The following is a 19,110-nucleotide window of genomic DNA, read 5'->3' on the forward strand; positions in this document are numbered from 1 at the left end:
TTAAAATGAGATGACTGTAAGCTCCAGTACAGCATCACCATGACCCATCAACAAAAGAAGCAATATATACATCCAATATACACTCTCCTTCCTCCTGCCATCTCACCCACACCACCATCCTGGTTTTTCTGAATTCAGCAGAGGCCGTCTGCCTCTCTGCACCTCACTGATAAACGACTTTCTCCACCAATGGTTTTAATGGGGCGCTGTGGGCATTGCGCAGTCCAGTCTTGGGCAGAACATCAGTTTCTTCTCATACTGAGAAGCCGATCACTTCTCAGGAACAGTTAATTTTGGACACAGCTTTGTGACTCCATGACAAAACAGTTCTATACCGTAAAGCACACGTTGTTCCTTCGAGAGAGAATCCTTTCAACTAATTGTCTTCGTATACACAACACTATAGTGGTTAGTATAGTAGGTTATATAGACTACTAGTCCAGTCATTTTATGAAAAAAGGTAGGACAAATTGCAACAGAAGCAAACTCAACTGATTTTGTATCCTCAATATGTCCTGAGTAAGGAAAAAAAAATCCCAGAAGAATCCCATTAGGGGAAAGTTTCGAAAAAGACTAAACTATTGACTATTCATACGATTATTCATTCTTTTTCTCATGTAAATAGGGTAAAAATGTTAACCTTTAGATATCACCATGTGAAGAAAAAAAAGCATCCTGCTGTGGACTCTGTTTACTTCATTAATGTGTTTACTGTGTTAATGGACTGAGGATGGGAATAGAATTGGGTATTCGGTTTCGGATTCGGCTGAATCTTAACCAGTGGATTCGGTATTCAACCAAAACCAAAAAATCTGTATTCGGTGCATCCCTAATTTGGAGTCATCACAGAGCCAGCACCACAGAGGTCACCATATCTGACGGTCGTCAGAATATGTGACCTCAATGTAGCTGCTTACCGAAGGAGTTAAAACTTTAACAATGGTTTGGGGTGTTTACGTCATTTAAACTTTTAACTCCTTTGGGAAGCAGTTACGGTTGGGTCACACAATTATAATTTTATTTTTTTGGGTCACACATTCTGACGGCTGTCAGAAATGGTGACCTCTATGGAACTGGCTCTGTGATGGCTCCAAATAAAAAAATATAGTTCCAGATTAGTGTGAAGGTATGATAGAACTACTTCAAACCATTGTTTGAAGTTTTAAGTCATTTGGGAAGCAGTAATGATGGGGTCACACGTAATTTTTATTTTTTTTATTTTTTGGGGGTGGGGTCACAAATTCTGACGGCTGTCAGACATGGTGACCTCTGTGGAACTGGCTCTGTGATGGCTCCAAATCAGAAAATATGGTTCCAGATTAGTGTGAAGGGATTATATGACTACCACAAACCATTGCTTGAAGATTTAACTCCTTTGGGCAGCAGTTATGGTGGGGTCAAACATTTTTTGGAGGGCTTTTTTTCTGGGTCACACATTCTGACAGCTGTCAGAAATGGTGACCTCTGTGGAACTGGCTCTGTGATGGCTCCAAATCAGAAAATATGGTTCCAGATGAGTGTGAAGGTATGATAGAACTGCTCCAAACCATTGTTTGAAGTTTTAACTCATTTGGGAAGCAGTTACGATGGGGTCACAAGTAATTTCGATCTTTTTTTGTTTTTGGGTCACACATTCTGACGGCTGTCAGAAATGGTGACCTCTGTGGAACTGGCTCTGTGATGGCACCAAATGAGAAAATATGGTTCCAGATTAGTGTGAAGGGATGATATGACTACCACAAACCATTGTTTGAAGATTTAACTCCTTTAGGAAGCAGTTACGGTGGGATCACACATTTTTTGGAGGGCTTTTTTTCTGGGTCACACATTCTGACGGCTGTCAGAAATGGTGACCTCTGTGGAACAGGCTCTGTGATGGCTCCAAATCAGAAAATATGGTTCCAGATGAGTGTGAAGGTATGATAGAACTACTCCAAACAGTTGTTTAAAGTTTTAACTAATTTGGGAAGCAGTTTTGATGGGGTCACAAGTAATTTCGATCTTTTTTAATTTATTTTTTGGGTCACACATTCTGACGGCTGTTAGAAATGGTGACCTCTGTGGAACTGGCTCTGTGATGGCTCCAAATCAGAAAATGTGGTTCCAGATGAGTGTGAAGGGATGATATGACTACCACAAACCATCGTTTAAAAATTTAACTCCTTTGGGAAGCAGATACGGTGGGATCACACATTTTTTGGAGGGCTTTTTTTCTGGGTCACACATTCTGACGGCTGTCAGAAATGGTGACCTCTGTGGAACTGGCTCTGTGATGGCTCCAAATGAGAAAATATGGTTCAAGATTAGTGTGAAGGTATGATATGACTACCACAAACCATCGTTTGAAGATTTAACTCATTTGGGAAGCAGTTTTGACGGGGTCACAAGTAATTTCGATCTTTTTTTTATTTATTTTTTGGGTCACACATTCTGACGGCTGTCAGAAATGGTGACCTCTGTGGAACTGGCTCTGTGATGGCTCCAAATGAGAAAATATGGTTCCAGATTAGTGTGAAGGGATGATATGACTACCACAAACCATCGTTTGAAGTTTTAACTCATTTGGGAAGCAGTTACGATGGGGTCACAAGCAATCACGATCATTTTATTTTTTGGGTCACATATTCTGACGGCTGTCAGAAATGGTGACCTCTGTGGAACTGGCTCTGTGATGGCTCCAATTTAGAAAATATGGTTCCAGATTAGTGTGAAGGGATGATAGAACTACTCAAAACCATTGTTTGAAGTTTTAACTCATTTGGGAAGCAGTTTTGACAGGGTCACAAGTAATTTCGATCTTTTTTTAATTTATTTTTTGGGTCACACATTCTGACGGCTGTCAGAAATGGTGACCTCTGTGTAACTGGCTCTGTGATGGCTCCAAATGAGACAATATGGTTCCAGATTAGTGTGAAGGGATGATATGACTACCACAAACCATCGTATGAAGATTTAACTCCTTTGGGAAGCAGTTTAGGTGGGATCACACATTTTTTGGAGGGCTTTTTTTCTGGGTCATACATTCTGACGGCTGTCAGAAATGGTGACCTCTGTGGAACTGGCTCTGTGATGGCTCCAAATGAGAAAATACGGTTCCAGATGAGTGTGAAGGGATGATATGACTACCACAAACTATCGTTTGAAGATTTAACTCCTTTGGGAAATAGTTACGGTGGGATCACACATTTTTTGGAGGGCTTTTTTTCTGGGTCACACATTCTGACGGCTGTCAGAAATGGTGACCTCTGTGGAACTGGCTCTGTGATGGCTCCAAATCAGAAAATATGGTTCCAGATTAGTGTGAAGGTATGATATGGCTACCACAAACCATCGTTTGAAGATTTAACTCATTTGGAAAGCAGTTTTGACGGTTTCACAAGTAATTTCGATCTTTTTTTTATTAATTTTTTGGGTCACACATTCTGACGGCTGTCAGAATTTTTGACCTTTGTAGAATTGGCTCTTTGATGGCTCCAAATGAGAAAACATGGTTCCAGATTAGTGTGAAGGGATGATATCACTACCACAAACCATCGTTTGAAGATTTAACTCCTTTGGGAAGCAGTTACGGTGGGATCACACATTTTTTGGAGGGCTTTTTTTCTGGTTCACACATTCTGACGGCTGTCAGAAATGGTGACCTCTGTGGAACTAGCTCTGTGATGGCTCCAAATCAGAAAATATGGTTCCAGATGAGTGTGAAGGTATGATATGACTACCACAAACCATTGTTTGAAGTTTTTACTCATTTGGGAAGCAGTTACGATGGGGTCGTAAGTAATTTTGATCTTTTTTTGTTTTTGGGTCACACATTCTGACGGCTGTCAGAAATGGTGACCTCTGTGGAACTGGCTCTGTGATGGCTCCAAATGAGAAAATATGGTTCCAGATTAGTGTGAAGGGATGATATGACTACCACAAACCATCGTTTGAAGATTTAACTCCTTTGGGAAGCAGTTACGATGGGGTCACACATAATTTCGATTACTAACATCAAGACAATTTTTTTTTTTTTTCTAAGTTATTTTGAAATTGTTTGTTAACATGGGCAAACGCTGCATAATCCAATTAGGTATATGAATCTCTGCCCCTTGTTGCGACATTTGTTTGCCTCTAGTCTTTTACTGTAAGATGTCAACAAGATTCTGCAACACATTTTCACCATATATCCAATGTCTACAAATGTTGTGGTATTTGCTAAATAGCGCATACATTGTTATGCACCGTTTTCTAATGTTACCAAGAAAAATCTGGCAATAATTATTTTGTTTGTTTTTTATGTAAGTAATCAACTCAGTATTTTCATGGTGATATCTAAAGGTTAAAAATGTTTGCCTATTCGCATGTGAAAAAGAATGAATATGAATAGGCTTTATTTGGGTCATATCAAAACTTTCCCTATAATGGGATTCTTCTGGGCTTCTTTTTCCTTAGTCAGGACATAATGACGATACAAAATCAGTTGGGTTTGCTTCTGTTGCAATTTGTCCTAGGTTGACCCCCATTTTGGCTTAAAATGACTGGACTATACTCATACCTTCAGCCTTTGTTTCGTTGATCAAATAGCCATCAGGATCGGTTCAAAGAACGGTTGATTCTAGATGGTTCACTGTATGTGCAAACATGACTGTAATGCATAATCCAACAGTCAGGTCCAACCCCCACATTCCAGATAGACCCTCATCACAAAATTCTATTGACATTTTAAACATTACCTTTCTCAAACTAAATGCTACATCAAGTAATTCAGTCACAAGTTCACATTCTGATGTAGTGAAATAGTTATGTCAGACGTTTCTGTTTGCCAATATTTCCATTAGGGAACGTAAAAAGCTTTTCATTAAAATAGTGATCAAATCATTTTATCGCAGACTGTAAAAGACTGTACATATTTAACCAATCCAAACCTAAACCACAATGTGTTTGACAGCCATATCGGCATCCATAAATTTGCGTTGTTCATGGTTGTCAAAATAATTGATATGACGAGTGTTACAATTATTACACTTAACAGTGAAAAATGTAATACTTAAAAGTGACCTACATCTGCTTACTGCTGACAACAACATGGGAATTAGAACTATACAAAGCCTGCTCTTGCATTTATTGTTACATGGTGTACTTGTGAAATTTTTGGGTGACTAGTAAAAATGTGTTTGTTGTTGTCTGTGTCACCCATTTGCAATAATAAAGAATCGATCCATTTAGGAGATTTGGTGGCAAAAAGTAAGTCAAAATGCACAAAAGACAAAATAAAGAACATCAAACCTCAATCAATACATGTAGGCCTACATTAAAATGGTGAAATGAAGGACAGTGTCTCTTGAAAATAGGAAACATCATTATTCCCATTTCGCCACACCAATGTAATGGTTCATTACATCCATCAGGAAATTAGGAATTGCCAAAGCAGAACCGAAATGACCATTAACAAATCCGAGATGCACCTGCTAGCCAATCCCACTTCTGTTTCCCCCGCTCTGTCCTTTGAACAAACAACACAGCACTGCGTTAACACACACACACACAGACATGCATAAACACACACACACAATCAGCATGTGTTTAATAGGGCGCTGGGCTCTCACATAAGGGGCTTGAGGTCCAGTGACAGCTTTAAGGATGTAGGGTTACCATGACATCTGACAGAACTGACACAAACAGCTGCATCTCATTAGTGACCATGGTGGCTGCCAGTGAACAAAGAAATGATTTACTCTGTTTAATAAATGTTTCTTTAAAGTCTGACAAATGGATTCAAATGAATGTCAAATTATAGTTAGTACAAAAACAGTTTGCTCTGTAAATATTTTACAGTCCATTTACACTCTGTAACATATCAGTAAAAAGATCCACACAACCACCCCTTATAAAAGTGACTTTAAATGAGTCAGGAGACTCAATGCCAGACAGTTGTCTCCAGGTCATGTGTTGCTAATGTTTTATTCTGTCTTTGTGAAGGTCATGGCCTATGAGGGAGAACACAATCAGAGAGGCAAGAAATTGGCTCTAGGGGCCCAAAATGGATTCCTAAACCACTGACTGAACTCTCTAAGATGATTCAAAGAAAAAGGTATGTGAAAAGGGGCAGATCTTAATTTACTATCTTCCCCATGGGATCTGAAATGTTGGAATGGAAAGGTAAGAGTAGGAAGGGCAAGCACAACGTTCCTTGAATAGTGGACTGACATTACCTACCTCAGGTTTTCACTTGTCTTCCATTTGTCTAAATACTTACTAGCATTTTAACAAACTAGGATCTATACGCCCATGAGTTCAATATATGTAAACATACATTCAGCTTGAAGTTGATGAACAGAATCTTGGTGGTGTCTATTTTTAATGGTCTGAGGTAAAAATGGACTGTTTGAGTGTTTCACCGTGCACATGACCAATAATACACCCAAAGAAAAAACGACTGGCATATTTTAAGATTCATTGTTAAGCGTTACATGCTTCCACTGGGGCTTCTCATTGATGCCTTGCTGTCTAAAAGGAAGGATGGAAATATGACAAAAGGGAAGGCTGTCCTATTATGTTATTTTCAGCCCGAGATTACACAGCTATGTTTTATTGTGTAACGCTGATCGAATACTCATTTGTATGCTACAAGATTTATCTCAACATAATTGTATCACCCCCCCCCCTTCCCCCTCACATATTTCTGTCCTGAGAGTTTTGCTGTGATTCAGTCTGTTGAGATCTGGATAATTAGGTTTGATTGAATCAAGTCCCAAACCCTGAATGGAAACACCAAGTGAATTAGTATCCCTTTGTTTACCACATAAATCTCCCCACCATTCCCCTCTTCCAAGCCTCTCCTAACGTGAGCCAGGTCCAGATCGGCTGTTTTCCACACTCCCAGGGGTCCACCGTGATGTGCCCAGCCCTCAATCACATTACTTTAATATCATTATGGAATCCGTTCTATCATGTACAAGCGGTCACTGCATGTGAGAGAGCGGCATGGGTGGTATTCGTGAGATCTGGTAGGAACACATCCAGGGCCAAGCGGCCAGCAGTATTGATTGGAGTCAACCATTGCTCTTGATTTAGCCATCGCACATCTGTAGCAGCCTTGTAAGGCTAATGACAGGACCATTCATCTTTCCTAACAGTGACAGGGAGAGACACACTGACCTCTGCTTTCTCAGGCTAATTAATAATATTCCATTCATTACGCTCTGCTGTGCGGTGGACTGAGGGCTTGTAGGACAATGTCTCAGTGACTAAGCCCAGAATAAAAGCATGATTAAGATGAGGGACATGAGGTCAGGAGCATGCCTTTGCCTTTTTGGCCTCATATTGGTTCTCCTGGGGTTTCCAATTTGTTTTCTGCTGAAAGTTATCATGTACAGTAAAAGTCATCACAGTCTGTTAAGTTTAACTTAATATCATCTTTACATTTGTTAAACTGTAATGGTGTATTTGATGTGGAGATTTGGCATTGTAGACTGTAGAAACCCTTCCTAGTTTTTCAAGGATTTTCTTCTTTCTTCAGCCGACTAAAATTGGCTAGGGTATTCAATTTGGCCTATAGTCATGTTGTGGCATGTTCTACTGTACACTCGAGAACAAAGGCTGCATAATTGTGCTATATTACAGTACCGTTAGTATCAGGTAAAAAACAATTCCAGACTGCAGCCGAGGTGCATGTATCATCAGACTGTTGGATGTACACAGAAGGATGCTCTGTATGAGTGGTGTTTTTTTAAGAAACTGCATTTCCTTTTCTTCCCTACCCTTTTATTACATTGATATGGACTCGTTTGCAAAAAGGTTTGTTTCATCTATCAATAATGGATCCCCCCAAACACCAAACACTAAACAGTGAGATTAGAAATGAGGACTGGAACAAAAAGTCATCCAAAGTTGTTAAACTATAGTAATTAATTACATGTTTAACATTGAACTTAGGAACGATTTAAGTAAATCTTATCATTGGGTGAATTGAAAAGTGTCAACATTTCCACTTCTGTGATAAATACATACAATTAAGTTTGTTTTCAACCCAAAACAAACCAATTTTTGAGTTATTTTGGCAATTTATCTACATGCATTCAGAGAAAATTGTCTCCCCAAACAATCACCATGTCTCATAACCCTAAATTCACTTTCCTGCCATCTGGTGTTGTTGTTCAGCATTCTCTGAAAGGCTAGGTAGGGAAAGCTTCCTTTACCCAAACAAACCCACTATTCCAGGCACCAGGCTAGAGGGGGGTCGACCTTCACCATATGCTGGCAGCATTGTGTGCCACAGGGGATGTCCACACAAGGACATACACTCCTCTGTATCCCAATGAGGCTGCATGTTAGGCAGGGGGTCATAGACAGAACCTTGAACTAAATGTGTTGCCACAACCAGTCTACGAGAGTACAGAGGCAGCCACTCGCAGGTGACTGAGAAAGGATCATGCGAGACTGAAACGGCCAGTATGCCCACAATTGATACCAAGACTTCAGCTTGATGAGGACCTGGACCACAATCATTTGAGGACTTGAGGACTGTGGAATGTTGACAATTGTAAATGGTAGATGTTTACAGCATGAGAAGGTGTTAGTCTATTGTTGAAGAGGGTGCTTCTCTCCAGAGATGAAGGCTCCTGCGTGACAGCTCTAAGATCCTGAGAAAATGTGTAAGCCATTAGCAATGGAGGGATGGAGCTTTTACAAATTATAACAGCTAATAGGGACAATGGACAGCTCATAAAGCCTTTTCAAATCATTTTGATCCATCACTATCTCAATACCTTTTCTCTGGTATAATACGATGAAAAGCTCTGAGCACCTTTGATGACCTTTAAAAGTAACCTTTAGTTTTGGAGATCCCGCAAAAGAAAAAAAAGGTTCCTTTGTACAATGGTAACTGACTGCAATATTAGAAGATGCAAAGATTTAATAATGAAATTGAGTCAGTGTAGGTCTGTCTTTCAGCAAGTTATAATTACAGGAAACTGCCCAGAAACACAAAAATTAATCATTTTGAAACAGAAACAACCTTAGTGTCTAACCTTTCTGTGCACTGCTCAGCAAGGTGTGATTAATTCAAAGTGTAAATATCACAATATGCAGATAAGGTGATGTAGACATTGTATTGATTAAACATATCAATAAATTATAAAATTATGTACATAGATGTACCAATTTCACTCTTAGCCCAAAGTATTTTGCCCTTTTGACTGTGAAATAATTATTCTTGTTGATGTAATCATTAAATCATCAGCTTTTTTCTGTCTATATTGAAATAGCACTTTGTTGTGTAATTCATTACTTTCACTAGTGGCAGACACTGTGAAGTAAAGACTTGGATAACAAACCACTTTGTCTCAAGATGAGGTTTCCTACTGCGTGGTTAATCAAATTTCGCAGACAAAACAGGATCCACATTAGAGAATTTATTTTCCAAAGGCGTGTAGTGTTACTGAAGGAAACATAAGGACTGTTTAACAATAACAAATGTAATCAACTGTTCAAAGCAAAACCCTATGATTTAAGTTAGACTTTACTGAGACAGCCAGTAGAAAAAGTTAAAAAGTTAAAGATGAAGCCATGAAAGAAAGGGAAGACAAAGGACAACAGCTATGATTAAACAATGTATACACAGAACGTTATTTTCAGTATCCTCTCCAGAACTGCACAGTAGACCAGAGACTCCCAGTCACTTCTTGGTCCTAAGCACTTTTGTATAATTCATAATGATATATATTTTCTTGTGATAAATTTAAAACCTCATTATAAACCCATGCATTAGGGCTGAGTTGTGCAACAGTACTATACAGTAGGTCAAAAAGGGTCTAGATAAATCTCTGTCCTCCCTCTTGATGTTTCATATGCTTTCATAACCAAAGTTCTTCTATCACGATTTCTGAACCACAGTCTGATTGAAATGAAAGGTACAAAAAGAGCTGCCCAGTATTGCATTAAGTAGATGGAAATGAGACCAACATACCATCTCCATCAGCATTAAGTCTGCTATAAGTGTCAGACCGACACAAATGGACAGGAAGCTTAAGTAGATAAACTGCCCTTCAGAGGCCTTAAATCTCTTTTTCATCTCCAGAAAAAAATTACTTATTTCATTATTTCTTCATAATTAATTATTTCATGACAATCTTCCTTGACAAATAATTTCGAGACTCTACAGTGCATACTTCCCACTGAAATAGAGTTTAGTATTACAGTAACTTCATTTTTGTCTGGGACTCTTACACATTAATTACATAAACTACCATTTGAGCAGACACACTAAAATGTAAAATGTTATGTAAATATTACAGAACGCAAATGCAGCAGACAAAAGTATATTGATGCATCCTAAACACTACATGTACATTTTGCTATTGACTATAAAGTTACTGTGTATACAGGAGTGCTCAGTAGGACTGGTTACATTGGTAGCATTAAAGAGAATTACTGTATAACAATTAGATACCAGTCATGAGTTCTACAGAGAACCTAATGTACCTTTACAAATGTTGTGGCAAAATATTCAAATTGATTTACTGATCTGTACATTTATTTTCCCGATTGTTCACAGTGCCATGGTTTAAAGGGTCTTGTTTCTAGGCACTTCAAGATGCAGGGATACATGGATGCCGTGGGAGAAATCCGGAATTTCTTATGTGCTTATTTTGACCATTATCAGTAGACAATGCATCATCTGCTGTTGCAACTTGGGCCTGACTACCGGTAGTGCAGTGTCTGTTCCATACAGGACTGTCATTGATACACAAGTGATTACAGTAGGAAAACACATCTATGAATGAGTATTAACATAACAAAACGATAATAAAGCACAAACTGATCCATTGATTGTGATTCACATAAACACATAAGAAATCCCTGATTTCTCCCACAATGTACATACACTGGCATTTGGGAATTAGGAAGTAAGTGAAAGTGTCATTACGTTTTTTGGATGGATGGATCAGGATGAGCTTCGTGTACAGTATGTTCACATTGGAAACATGTTGATGTTGGTTAAATGTGACATTACTGACTGAATTTCTTAGCCAGGAGAACATACCACTTTCATTCATATAATGCTTATGAAATCAGACAATAGATGCACTAATGGGAAGAAGAAACCTTCAATATTCTTTTTTTCATCCTGACAGTTATCTTAAATACTCAAGTAATTATTACACACAAATGTCTAATAGAAATTGTTACATTTCTAAATAGTGTACCACTTTTATAAATTAAAAATATATTCTATTCCATTGTTGACATCACGTTTTGTAATCCATACTTTCTTGTCCTGATCAGACACACGCACACTAAAACACCCAGTTTCACACACACGCGATGGCAGCCTAGAGCACCGTGCTGGCAGTGTCGTAGTCTTTGCTGATTTGGGAGGTGCTGGGCAGAGATTTCAGGTACTCCATGTGCCTGCGAGCGTCCTCCTGATTGTGCCTGACGTAATAGATTATGTACGCAATCACCATGGCGAACCAACCGAACATGGTCACAAACATGGCTACGTCCGTCGTCCTGTGGTGGAAGTTACAGAAGTTGATCCCAGAGTCCAGAATCTGGATGATGGGTCGGCCAGCGTACTCCTCCTGCACCGACGTATGACAGTTGACCTGGTTGACTGTTTCTGGGTCCAACCTCATGTCTCTTAGCATCTCCTGCAAAGAGCACTCACAGTGCCAGGGGTTGTGAGACAGGCTGACCCGTGCTTCCAACTTGGAGAAGGTGTCTTTGGGCACACTGCGAAGCTGGTTGTTGGAGAGGTCAAGGGAGCGGAGTCCTTCGGCGATGCCCTGGAATGCCCCGGCGTCCACGCTTTCGATGGCGTTCCGTGACAGGTCGAGTTCCCTGAGCCGGCGGAGGTCCTTGAAGGCCTGTTTGGGGATGTGCCTGATGCGGTTGGAGGACAGGAGGAGGACAACGGTGTCCTCCGGCAAATTGGACGGGATTTTGTCCAGGTTCCGTGAGACACACTGGACCACCACACCATTCCTCTCTGAGCAGTGGCAGTTTTTAGGGCAGGCTGCCACCGCCACTAATGCCATCACCAGGACGAGACACAATGTCCTCAGAGAGGAGTGTGAGACCCTGGGGACAAAGATCTGGGCTTGCCAGTGTGTGTAAGAAACCCCCATTAGCTTGTGTATCGTCAGACCTGACTATTATCTCTGTACCTGAGCGGTTTTCAGCGTCCATCAGTACAGCAGGGGTATACATCTGGGGAAGCCTTATTAATTGGTCACCTCAACAAGCCAGTATCCTCCATGTGTCAACCCACTGAAATTTGTTGTACTGTGAGACTGGAGACTAGGTGGAAGCCCATCATGGTGAACCAGGAAACCAGTTGGAAGGAGAGGGGGAGAACACGAGGTCATGTAGATCCGGAGACGAAGGCATTCTCTCACAAAATCCTTTGGAAGTCAAGGATTCTGTGAGAGAAAGGAGAAAGAAAGCCAGAGAGGAAAAGCAAGAGAGAAAGAGATGTGAATTAACAAGGCTCCACAAGACAAGACAGCATAAATGGGGAAGATACATTATCCTGGTAATAATAGAATTGCTCTGATAGTTCCAGATGGTTACTCCCAATTTCAGGCTGCGGAGACAGACTCACACAAGCTATGCATACCCACTGTAAAAAACACACTGTATGACGTGCCCCTGGCAGCACCCAGGGGACTTGATGGAGTGGAAATGTTGTACGTTCTCCAAATATATTTGCTTGCACAGCAGAATGGTTAATGTCCTGTCAGGCAATTTACCCTGCATTCTTTTAGGAAAAAACACAGTTGGCCAAGTTATATAGGTCACGTTTGGAGATGTTTTTGGAGCAGTGTATTACATCAAGAAGGTTTATGACAAATAGTATTGTATCGGTAAAAGGTCTTCTTCCTTATCTTACCACACCTGTGCCATGCCGTTCAAGAAATGGTGGTCCTGTGCTATCTAGTTCAATAATCCAAATTGCATGTCAGTCTAGCCTTGAACACCTGCTTCTAGATTAGGTGTACTATCTTCGCAGACCCTCTGTGTCTTTGCTCCCCAGTACAACAGACCAAGGTAAAGGTTAAATTACCATACTCACAACATCCTACAGCAACGACCTCCAGTTATAGTTGATAATGATGATGTTTGGCAACAAAGTGTAGGATATATATTGCAAAATCTGTAAAACTCATTTATGGATAGTTGTTGAAAAGTTGGAATGTACTTTCACAAAGCCAAAATCTGACAAAATAAACCTTTTAGCATTACCAACATATGTGTCCAACGCAAGTAGTCCACTGTGCTTTACAAACAAATATCGTGAATATTCCCGTTTCTAAAGCTATATTAAATCAAAAAAGCTATTTATCAAATTGAAACTATTACGCCTGCATATTGGAGAAGTATATTCTCAATCAGGATCTTTGTTCGTGAAGGGTATGCTGCTCAAACGTACGGATTATTCAATAATAAGAAAACCAAAACTCGTATTGATTAGAACAATGCGTAAAGACTTACGGACGTAAAAAAACATTATGCTCACCTCTCCGTAGCATAACCACGCGTAATATACTGTCCTATGCTCACTTGTTGCTATTCTAAGAAAAGCGTTGCTGTTCTCATATTCAACTGTGCTGCTTCACGGAGAGATCTGTACACGCCGTGACGCGGATTGGATTCTGAAACTCAAGTGGTGGTAAGAAGCGTTTTCCCCCAGTTGCTCTACGTAATGGACTACGGGATATCTAAGTGGTTCAAACACATTTTCACCATGAATGTCATGACAGGTATTGATATTCAGCCTAAACTGAGCTCTTTGGATCAGTAAACAAAGTTGCGACACCATCACAGGGTCCGAGATCAAATCCGGAGGAAGGCACTGACTAGCAAACGCTCACCATGGACTCATGGGAGGACATCAATTGCCTGTGATCTTCTAAAAGCCCTTCAACAGATTGCAATCTGTCTCTATGCCGAGTCTCACCACAGGACGTGTGCCCATGATCGGGAAGAAGTGCACACTCAGTAAAATGGAGAGCCCTTTAAATTCAATTTGTCTCGGAAAAAGATATAATCTAGCCGGTGGAAAAGGCAGTGATTTGTTTAATTTACTTAACATAATGCTATCAATGCTATCATAATCTATCAAATATTATGGCTTCAGAGGATACGGGACCATCATAAAAACTTTTTTACATCTTGCCTCTACTGCACCAATTAACTGACACCTATCTTATAAGGTGAACATATATGTATTGATTATATGTCATATGACGGCTTGAAATGTGGGGTTCTTTCTCCTTGGTGTGACGTGACACCTAATTTAATAACATATCACAGCAGAAGGATAAGCCTACAGTGGAGATCCTATACTTGCTTGTGCTGCGCAATTGTCGTTACAGTATAATGCGTGTGCAATGCACTATGTATATTAAGTGTGAGTCTGACACTTTTCTTCCAATAATTTCGCCGTAGATACCCAGCTTTTGTTCACAACAAAAAAATAAGGGCACAGATTCACTCTGGCAATAATATATTTTACGTTGGAGTCTCCAATGAAGGCATCTTTTAGCTGAGTCTTCACAACTGTACCTACCTCAGCACCCGTCAGCATCCCCAAGTGTACTGACAGACTGGTCTCTTCTGTGCCACCTGAATACATTTTTCATATCGAAGAGTACAAAAGATGTGTCCCTCCAGACAGAACGCTGCGAACCTGAAGTTGCCACAATGAGTAAGGACCTCTGAATGACGTCCCTACTGTATCTCTCTCTCACACACTAGCTCAAGCAGTGAAATATGTAGGCACTTGGCAACTCTTCAACACAGCCCTAATTAAATAGCGTCCCAGAGGGTTGACTTGAGTGTCAGGTTTGATTTAAATCGTCCACTAATTTAATGTGTGGAAAACCCGTGCCATGTTAGATTATTAACAAACAAAAAAATATAGTATGAGAGGTAAATCACAGAGGGCAAAAGTCTTAATAGGAAACCAACCTTTTTTCACTGTGTTAGCTGTCTCAGGAGAAAGGCGTCCAACACTGTAGCTGTCAGTTCAGGTAAAGAGAAAAAACAAGATTACTTTGGCATGGACTGGACAATACAATATATAATTTCCCAATGGGCAGGCCATTCTGTTCAGGCACAGAGTCATTATCTGTGTTCCCTTCTTAGTAGACTAATTATAGTCATATTTGAACAGCTAGTGAAACCTAATGTTTTTGTGGGGTTTTCTTAATCAAGCATGACTGAGGGAAACAAAATGAGATAATTCAATTTTTGATTGGATGTGGTCCCCACAGCAAGGTGCATGGTTTATTCCAGTGTAAGCCTTAATCGACATTTTCTCATCCTCTATTCAATGTGGCCATGAATGAAAACAGTAAAGCAGACAATTCACATGCAGGGGTTCAAACATGAATGACATTCTTCTTGAAGACACTCACAAACACATAGACATAACTACATGCTCTTATGGTTTCTTCCCTTTAGCACTTATTTTTGGTTGTTCACAATGTGTACTTCTGTTTTTGGCTACCTGCAATGCTTTGGCGCTATCTTGTTGTTATTATCAGTGACCTATGCACTTTGTAAAGCTCTCTCTTGGAAGTCGCTTTGGATAAAAGCGTCTGCTAAATGAATAAATGTAATGTAAATGTAGACATACACCTTCAAAACAGGGGAATTGCTAGTGCTGGGAAAAGGGAAAGTAAGTAATGGGGCCCTTGGCTTGGCAGAAGGCCACGCTTGTGTGCCTTAGAAATTTGTGTTAGTCTCTAATTTAAAAAGGAACAAGCCAAAGCTTTTCTTGCAATACCACTTCACACGCTTACACATACTAAAACTTTTTACTGTATTATCAAATACAAACAAGTTTAAAGGGCATAGTTGCCCTATAAACTTGTTTTATGATGGTGCACTTGGGATATGATGTTGCTACAGACAGTCCCTGCCGTACTTACTACACAAAAATGCACAATTTGTTTTTCACTTTGTTAAAATTGACTGCTAAAAAACATTTTACAACGTAACAACCAGGTGAAAGAATTCCGTGCACTCCGAGACTACCTCCAAAACCATAAACAAAATGTCACTATCATATTTCAAATGAATGCAATTAACTTTACAAATTGCTTTTTTATTTTCATTCATTTATGAGGCTCAGTCACCCATGTCCTTACCATGCAATCAATCCATTGTTGTTATCTGATCTAGAAGGGAATAATCAAAAAGTTATTCACTGTCTTTGACGACTGAAATATAAATAGATCTGACAATAATAATAGAAATGCGTCTTTTTTAATCGTACTGTCCTTGTAAGCGTTGCCTTTGAACAGTCACCTTATGCAATGGTGGACTCTGTGTACAATTTTATAATATAGAATTTAATCAAAATCCTACAATTGCAAGGGAAAGATAAGATTTAGCAAAGCCATTTAAAACCAGGAAACAAAACATTTTGTTGAACTGAACATTCCCTGAATGAACATGAAGAATGATCCAAATTGAGTTTAAACTGAATTAAATCCAGACAACCCTAAACTTAAACAATAACCAGCACACACACTTTAAACCATGTACTTTCACCTATACACCAAATTTAGCTAATTCCAGTACCCAAACTTTATCGGGGAGAGTCTGCGGATTGCAGACAGTGGTTTTCAGTATTCTGTAGAAACACTGTTCTAGTGGAGATGACACGACCCCTTCAGGTACACCACTCTTCTGGGTACTGTACTGGGACAGAGTCCTTACACAGTCTGATTCTCCTTCAGCAGTCCCCTGGGTGCCAGGTCCCCACTGCGGCTAAGGAGGGCTTGCCAGGAAACAGGAGGAGAGCCAGAGGATGGAAAAGGTAGAGTGAGAAAGAGAAAGAGAGACTGAACAATTCCTTCTGCAGGTGGAGGGATTGCAGTGGTGCAACACTGAGAATATGAAAAAGGGGAGAGGAGAGCAATGGGGGTAGAGATGGGCTGAAGGAGGGTGTGGGACAGTGTGCACTGTGGCTGGGTTGAACAGGACCTTAATCACCCCTGGCTGCAGAGCGATGTTGTGGGAGAGGACCAGAACCTGCTTGTGCCTCCCTGAACACCTGAACGCTTACAGGGGGTAAAGAGATCCCTCACCCATGCATCCATCTCATGCTCTCCCCCCTCCCACAGACGACAGAACACGTCTTTGACCATGCACAACCTCCCCCTCCACCACACACACACACACACACACCTCTATTCCCACTGCGCCAAAAGCAGTTTCATCTGTTGCTCTGGTGATATGGAGAACAGAGCATGTTCAAGACGTCCCTCATGCTAAACTCTGGCAAGGTTCCAGCATGATCAACCTGCCGGCGTTATTCCACTCACGTTTTCACTCAGTTTAGTGTAGCTACTTTGCTGCCAAGTACTGTATGTGGCACCTCAAGATGACATACATCCCTTTGTCTTCTCTTAGACTGCAACTCAGTTCCTTTTTTTGATTGCGAACCAACTACCCAATTACATTTTTAGACATACAGAAATTATACTTTTCGATTTAAAAGATCAAATGAATCAAGTATTTAAATTTATTTGTGCATGTCCTTGGGGATGTAAAATATTTTAACAGTAGTCACCTCTATTCGGTTTTATACAACAAGGTGTAAACATTTCCATATCTCTCATGGATATGTAATATTGGCTTGTGCTTTACTCAAGAATAGAATCTGCCCTCTAGTGTGATTTTATCCACATTTTACCACCTCAGAACCACAACACTGAGGGGAAAGATTTTGTGTCAATGCCACCATGCAGAGGGTTCGTAATCTATTAAATAAAAACAAACTAACTATGACAAGACTTTTTAATCTTATATAATGTAATTCAATTTGGTCTAATCTTGATGAATAGAGTTTCTGTCAAGGGAGTTTCAAGGAACAGACATCCGCCATTAATTGAATGAGGGTGACATCTACTGGCCAATGGATGGGAATGCATGTGGGATTGCTCTTGAAATGCAACCTTCCAAAATGATCGTGTTCATCTTGGTGTCTGGATCAGTAGCAGCTGTGTGACTGAGCAAATGCTTTTTTTAAATGTTGGATAAAAAATCACTTTAAGAAGAGGGTTAGGAAGCATTTTTAGAGGATTTTAAAGGGCCTAATGTATCTTCTGTGAAGTGTTTCACTGGAGTGTCCTGATTTAAGAACAGGTGGAAAATCGGATTCATTAAATAGTTGAGTTCTATACTTGGTGACATTGAAATTATTGTATTTCATTTACAGTCCTTTGTAGTACATCAAATCTCCACCAGAGGGGGTCAACACAAATAAATCAGTGTTGGTTGTGCTGTCACTGACATGTTTGAGCAGCTGGTTTGGCCTTAAAATATTAAGCTAAGATGATGAAAGTTTCTAGCCTGGCTGCCAGCCCAACTTCTCCCCGCCCCAAAAAAATTTGGTCGGGAAGTTGGGTCTGGAGGGTCTCGTATTGGGGACCAACTACAGAAAACCAGAATCTGGGCGAACCAATGAAATTGCCAGGGCGGGCTTTATACGATGATGGACAGATGATCAACAGTAAGGTAATCACCCACGACACAAAAGAGCGTTTAAGTTGAATTTGTTTTAAACAAACATGGCTACTGCTGGAGATCTGGGATGTTATGATTCTGCCATCGAGCCTGTTTTAGAAGACATCGACAGCGCATTAATTTTGAAAGAGGAACAGAGACGCAATCAAGGCATTTGTCGATGGAAAATATGTTTTTGCCGTCCTTCCTACGGGATTCGGTAAAAGTTTAATTTATCAGCTGGCCCCGATGGTTGCGAAGAAGATGGGACACAATGAAAACCCAGTGGCCATTGTGGTTTCTCCTTTTCTTTTGTGGAGTTGTAATTCTAAACGGAGAACTTGTTTGTATATGCATTGCCCTTTATTGTTTCGCTCAAAAAGGTTGACCGTGTGAACAAGTACTCCCCCTACCCTTAAATTAATTTTACAACACCGGCAAAAATCGTTTGTATTCATTTTTCAAGCATACTTAAAGTCTGCTTGCAGTTTAGTCAGTAAAGATTTCGCTGCCTCTCAGTTTAGTTCTGTTGACAACAACTATGCGGCGCTTAACATACTCTGTTGCTCTGATTGGTTGTAGATCTATCCAATTGAGCGAAGA

The 19,110-nt window shown here is 40.1% G+C and overlaps 1 protein-coding gene across 1 annotated transcript; it reads right to left on the minus strand.

Annotated features, from left to right (window-relative positions):
- Positions 1 to 9,386: 9,386 nt before the first annotated feature.
- Positions 9,387 to 13,602, minus strand: LOC124474737 (leucine-rich repeat-containing protein 3-like). Its single transcript, XM_047031139.1, has 2 exons — positions 13,505 to 13,602; positions 9,387 to 12,407 (listed from the first exon to the last, which is right to left on the minus strand). The coding sequence occupies exon 2, from the start codon at positions 12,111 to 12,113 to the stop codon at positions 11,316 to 11,318; it is 798 nt and encodes a 265-aa protein (XP_046887095.1). The 5' UTR covers positions 12,114 to 12,407; positions 13,505 to 13,602; the 3' UTR covers positions 9,387 to 11,315.
- Between the last annotated feature and the right edge of the window lie 5,508 nt (positions 13,603 to 19,110).

The sequence above is a fragment of the Hypomesus transpacificus genome, chromosome 12 (genome assembly GCF_021917145.1).
Source record: "Hypomesus transpacificus isolate Combined female chromosome 12, fHypTra1, whole genome shotgun sequence".
NCBI lineage: Eukaryota > Metazoa > Chordata > Actinopteri > Osmeriformes > Osmeridae > Hypomesus > Hypomesus transpacificus.